The sequence below is a fragment of the Benincasa hispida genome, chromosome 10 (assembly GCF_027475165.1).
Source record: "Benincasa hispida cultivar pf3 chromosome 10, pf3_genome.v1.1, whole genome shotgun sequence".
NCBI lineage: Eukaryota > Viridiplantae > Streptophyta > Magnoliopsida > Cucurbitales > Cucurbitaceae > Benincasa > Benincasa hispida.
This window is the reverse complement of record NC_143487.1, coordinates 11249905-11255407: the sequence shown is the minus strand read 5'-3', so window position 1 is coordinate 11255407 and position 5503 is coordinate 11249905. Positions and strand designations below refer to the sequence as shown.

General features: G+C 30.1%; 1 protein-coding gene across 1 annotated transcript; it reads left to right on the top strand.

Annotated features, from left to right (window-relative positions):
* Positions 1–3715: 3715 nt before the first annotated feature.
* On the top strand, positions 3716–5134 carry LOC120088567 (protein S40-4-like). Its single transcript, XM_039045961.2, has one exon. It carries the CDS (start codon positions 4368–4370, stop codon positions 4863–4865), a length of 498 nt encoding a protein of 165 aa, XP_038901889.1. The 5' UTR covers positions 3716–4367; the 3' UTR covers positions 4866–5134.
* Positions 5135–5503: the final 369 nt, after the last annotated feature.

Genomic DNA, 5503 nt, shown 5'->3' with positions numbered 1-5503 from the left:
GTTCTTAATTTTAATTTTATAAAGAAAAGTAGAAAGGGTGAATGCAAATAGAAAAGAAAAAAAAAAGGTTGTATTTTGTTTGGAAAAAAAAAACATTTACACTTATTAAAAATACAAGCCGACGGTTAAAGATTGATATTGCAATTCATTTGCCACTGCATTAAAGTATCAAATGTTGCAAGATTTTGTAGAAGTCATAGTTTGAAGAGACGACCTTGTCTCGTAAATATAATTTTAAAGAAGGAAATTTCTTGCTTCTTTAAAGCTATAATAAGTTTGGAAACTACAATTTACTTAGGAAAAAGAACCTCTATATTGTGTCGTTGTACCCCAAAAAAATAATGGAAAAAAGTATCCTATTTTAATTTTTCATTATCTATTTAGTGCTACACTTTAACTTATTATAATTATAATTACATCTTAGTTAGGTTACCATCATAAATTAAATTAAACTCATTTCTTCTAAATAATTTATAGTATTGAGGGTTCTTTTTAGGCTAAATTATAAAAAATGCCTCTAAATTTTATACTTTGTGTAAAAAATGTTCATGAGATTTCAAAAGTTTCACAAATACCCTTAAACTTCTAAAATAAGTTTGAAAATACTTTTGTCGTTAGTTTTGGATGGAGATCATTAAAGTTTTATTTAAAAAATACCTCTAAACTTTCAAAAGTTTCAATAACACCTTTAAACTTTAGAAAAAAAGTTTTAAAAAAAATATATCATTTCTGTTATATAAATAGAAACTGTTAATACCATCTTACCTCTTTATTTTCCATCTTCTTCTCCCCTCCCTTCTTCAATACACTTTTATTGTGCTTTTTGTTAACTATTTGATATTTGTTTATCTAAAATAAATAAATTGCACACTTTAATTAAAGTATACAAACTATCATAAGAAGAAAGATAATAAATAAAGTATCAAGTGATTTTAAGACTTGCATATTTTAATAAGATTGTACGACAGTAGTTCTGTATGTTAATAGTCAAATACTTTTTTTATTTGAATATTTATCATTTTGGTATATTTTAGAAGGAGATTTTGATTTTGGAATTTTGTCAATTTTTGTGGGATTTTATGTTTTGACTTAAATTTTTTGTTTTTATTTTGGTTGTTGGATTTTATGTTTTAACTTAAAATTTGGTTGTTGAGAAAATTGGTGTAAACTAAAAATTGAAAAATTAAAAGAAATATGAGAGTATTTATATGAAAAAAAATATTTTTGTTTTAAATTTAGTTTTTTTCAAGCTTAAAATAACTTCAAACAAATGGATTATCATATTAATTGTAGGAGCATTTCTTTTTTAAACTTTTCTGTTTTAATTTAAAGTCATTTTTTCTAGATATTAATGGTTTCTGTTCAAATATTAATGGTAAAGGTATTTTTGAATTTTTATTAAATTAAGAGTATTTTTTAAACTTTTGAAAGAGATATTTTTTAAACAAAACTTTGACGATTTCTATCCAAAACCAACGATAAGGGTATTCTTCGACTCATTTTGAAATTTTGGGGTATTTTTTAAAATTTTGAAATTTTAAGGACATTTTTAACGCGGATATAAAATTTAGGGACATTCTTTGTAATTTAACCTTTCTTATTAACTATTGTGACAACCTAGGACGATAGACATAAGTGATATCTTAACTCCTAGCTATGTTTATGTCAGTTGACATTAAGAAGGTTTCCAATTTGCTATTTTCAATTTAAAATAAAAACAAATATAATAAATAGGAAACCCACCAGAGATTTGAATACTCGCCCTCGAGTAATTAAAAAATAGAAAGTGATTTATAAGTATATTAAATTATTTATTTATTTATCATTATTATTATCTTGGAGAAGACATATGAATAAACAGAACTATGGAAAAAAAAACCGTTAGAGATTAAAAAGGAGTCCACGTATGATAGAAGGTCTACGTCAAATCAACGACATCAGATATCTTCAAGTTTAAAAAGTAAGTTTGTGAACCTATGAATTGCAAGAGGACTTAATAAAATAGAAGTCTTTAATGGTACTACAATAGTGTAAAACTCATATAGAAATCATGAAATATTGAATCTCAGTAGAATATGGTGAGGAGCTTGTCAGAAGGCCTTAAATAATCAAATAATCAATCTCAGTCGTTATGGTACACATATCCATTTTCAAGGTCTCATAAATGTCTTCATAAAATCTATAGACTCGACATGCTCCACTTAATCAATGAAAAGTTTGAACCTTTCCATATAACAATTAGGGTCTCATCATTAGAATGATGAAAAACAACTCCAAAGCTCACCTTCTCGCTTCCAATAGTTGCATCAGAATTCACGATAAAAAATCTTAGAGGGGGATTGTCCATTTGGCCGCAACTATACGGTAGGAGATTCATGTGCATATCCTATATTGCAAGCACGAAGCTAGACTACCTATCAAACAAATCTATCATAGAAAGCACTCATGCAACGTGATATAAATGAGTGTGGAGAAGTGCTATGAAAAACCAAAGAATTTTACTGTTACGAAGAATTAAAGATTAATACACATTGCATGTTATAATTAATATTTAAAATAAACCATTTTTTCAAAATGAAATTGTTTATAAATAAGGATCATGTTTGATAATTATTAAATTTATACAAGCCTTTAAATATAAGTTAATGGGTTAAGACATTAAATGTTTGATATATGTGATGGTCTAATTTATAATATATATAATATATATGTGTGTATATATGTATATATATTTGTATAAGATTTATAAATAAGTCATTAATAATATGGTTAGTATATCTCTAATTTGTCAATCATTTTTAATTTTTTTATATAATAAAATTTATAATTGTGGATGAGATTCTAAACTTACGAACATCTAATTTTGAGGTGAGTAATACATATTTAATACCAAGTAAACAAACTAGTTTTATTTATTTATTTATTTTGGTCTATTAAAAGATAAGTGGAGATTTAAAATTTTCTAAAATCTAAAAAATAATGACTGAAAACGTAATCCAATTGTACAAGGGGTATGAGGAAGAATTTATGGCGAGAAAAAAGAAGAGGACGAGATATTGGAAAATGGAAGAGAGATTTTGAGGTGTCGCTTGTGAGAGGACAAGAGCGTAACAAGGCCAGCTGGCAACCAAACGCACGAGATCCAAGCGTGGGGCCTACTTCACGTGCAATCATACTTCTTCCATTGCCTGCAACAGAATCTCGCCACGCGTCCTCTTTTCTCACCCAATTATCACCTCTCTTCTCTCTCTCTCTCTCTTTTTGTTCTTTATTTCTTTCCAATACATTAAAAAACCACGAATTATTCTTATTTGTTCGTATTGCACACTTTTCAATTTTTATAAAATATTAGAAGAGCGATGCTTCCACAACGAAAAATTTCATGAAACTGATGAGCTCAAAGCAATGAATTTTTTTGTATAACTTTGATTTTCTAATTAAATTATTGTGATGTATTCTCTAGTTTGAGAACGAAAAAATGATGTGAGTGATTGCTCTTATAATTGAGATTGGAAAAAATTATTTTATTTTGTGTGTTATAATAGTGTTTTGCTTAATAAGCTTCTTTTGGGTAGGTCTTAGTTTTTCTTCAAATTTAAAATTTTTTATATAAATTCTTATGTTAATGTAATAAAAACGAGAGGTTTTCCTTTAATAACATGAATTTCATTTAATTACACCAAAAGAACAAATTTAAAAAAATTATCACATTGTAAATTACAATTAAATTATTAAATAAATTGGGATGTAGCTAAAAATACATCAAAATATTTTTATTAAAAAAAATCTCCCGTTCTATGTCCTCTTTAACTTTCTTCTTTATCCAAATCTCAAGTCTTCAATACCCCCACCCACGTCGCGACAAAAATTGACTCCAGCCATTTTCCTCTTCCCATAATGCCCTTTCCAGTGGCGTAACCCAATGGCTAGGCTTCAACTCCATCTCATACGTGGCAACCATCGGCTCCATTCATTTCCTTGACGGTTGACACCGACGAACCGTCTTTCCTGATTATCATGGGGTGCGATTCACTGAATCCTCACAAATGGAAGAAAAAAGAGAGCGTTTGAGTGGATAAATTGAAATATCCGACGTGTCATTTCCATGAAAATCGCAGGAAGGACATTTTAGTAAATTCGAACTTACAACTGCATAGTGAAATAAATCATAAAGCCTTATCCATTATCAGTAATGAAAAACCCTCTAACCTCAAGGACCCATCCTCAAAAAGCGTTTATAAAATGCGCTTAACAAAATCAATCCAAACCCCAACTATTTTCTTCTCAGATTAGAGAATCCAAACGATTCCACAAAATTTCTCTAAAAATCCCCAACCAGTACTTACACATATCTCCTTTCTTTCTCTATGGCGACCGGAAAAAGCTGTTACGGTCGCTCCAACTACCGTTTCCTCACCGGCGACATCGCCGGCCACCACCACCACCACTCCTTCACATCCGATTTATCCTTCGAACTCAACGAATCTGACATTTACAACTCCGGTAGTTCGAAATCGCCGAGATCTCCAGCGACGGCGACGCGAATCTCGAAGAAACCTTCGTCGAAACGAGTGGAGGCCGGCGGCGGTGGAGCATCGTCGTTTCCGGTGAATATTCCGGATTGGTCGAAGATTCTGAAAGAGGAATACAGAGAGAAGCGTATGGAATACGAGGATGATTTGGAGGAGGATGAAGATGAGGATGAAGAAATGAGAGTGCCGCCTCACGAGTTTTTGGCGAGGCAAATGGCGAGGACGAGGATCGCATCGTTTTCGGTTCATGAAGGAATTGGGAGGACGTTGAAAGGGAGAGATCTGAGTAGGGTAAGAAATGCAATATGGGAAAAAACTGGGTTCGAGGATTGAAATATTTTGAAAAAGAAAGGATGAGAATGAGAGAATTAATTTGACGACATGTAGTTTTTAATTTTAGGACGTAAATATTTGTTGGTAAAGGAAGGAATATAATTTCCTCCCAAGTCGTTTCTTTTTTGTTTTTGTTTTTGTTTTTTTTAATCTGATTTTTTCACCTTAGCCATATTGGCGTAACCGGTGAATTTCTGGGAAATGGATGGATGTTCCATTAATTATTGTAAAATATATATAACTACTAAGCAAGTCTTTTTATTGGTTTATTGGTTTGAGTTTGAAGATGTTTTTATTTAAATTTTTATATTATTATATATTATTATTATTTCAAATTTTTGTGTGTGGCTATAGGTGGAAGTTGGATGTAACTTAATGGAGTAGTAGGGGTTAGAGGAGGGTGGAGGGTGATGGGTGATGGGTACATTAAGCTAGGAAAATGAAATGTGGGTCCCTTTCTAAATGATTGATTTTCTTTGAATTTCTTTTTTCTTTTTTGGATATATTTATTGGTGGGGTATTCTAAGCTGAGAAAAAGTTAAAACCCTGATTGTTTATTTGTACTTTAATTTATTTACCATGCTTTTTTTAATTATTAAAATATTGAAACATTTTAGTCAATTTTGAAGAATAAAAAT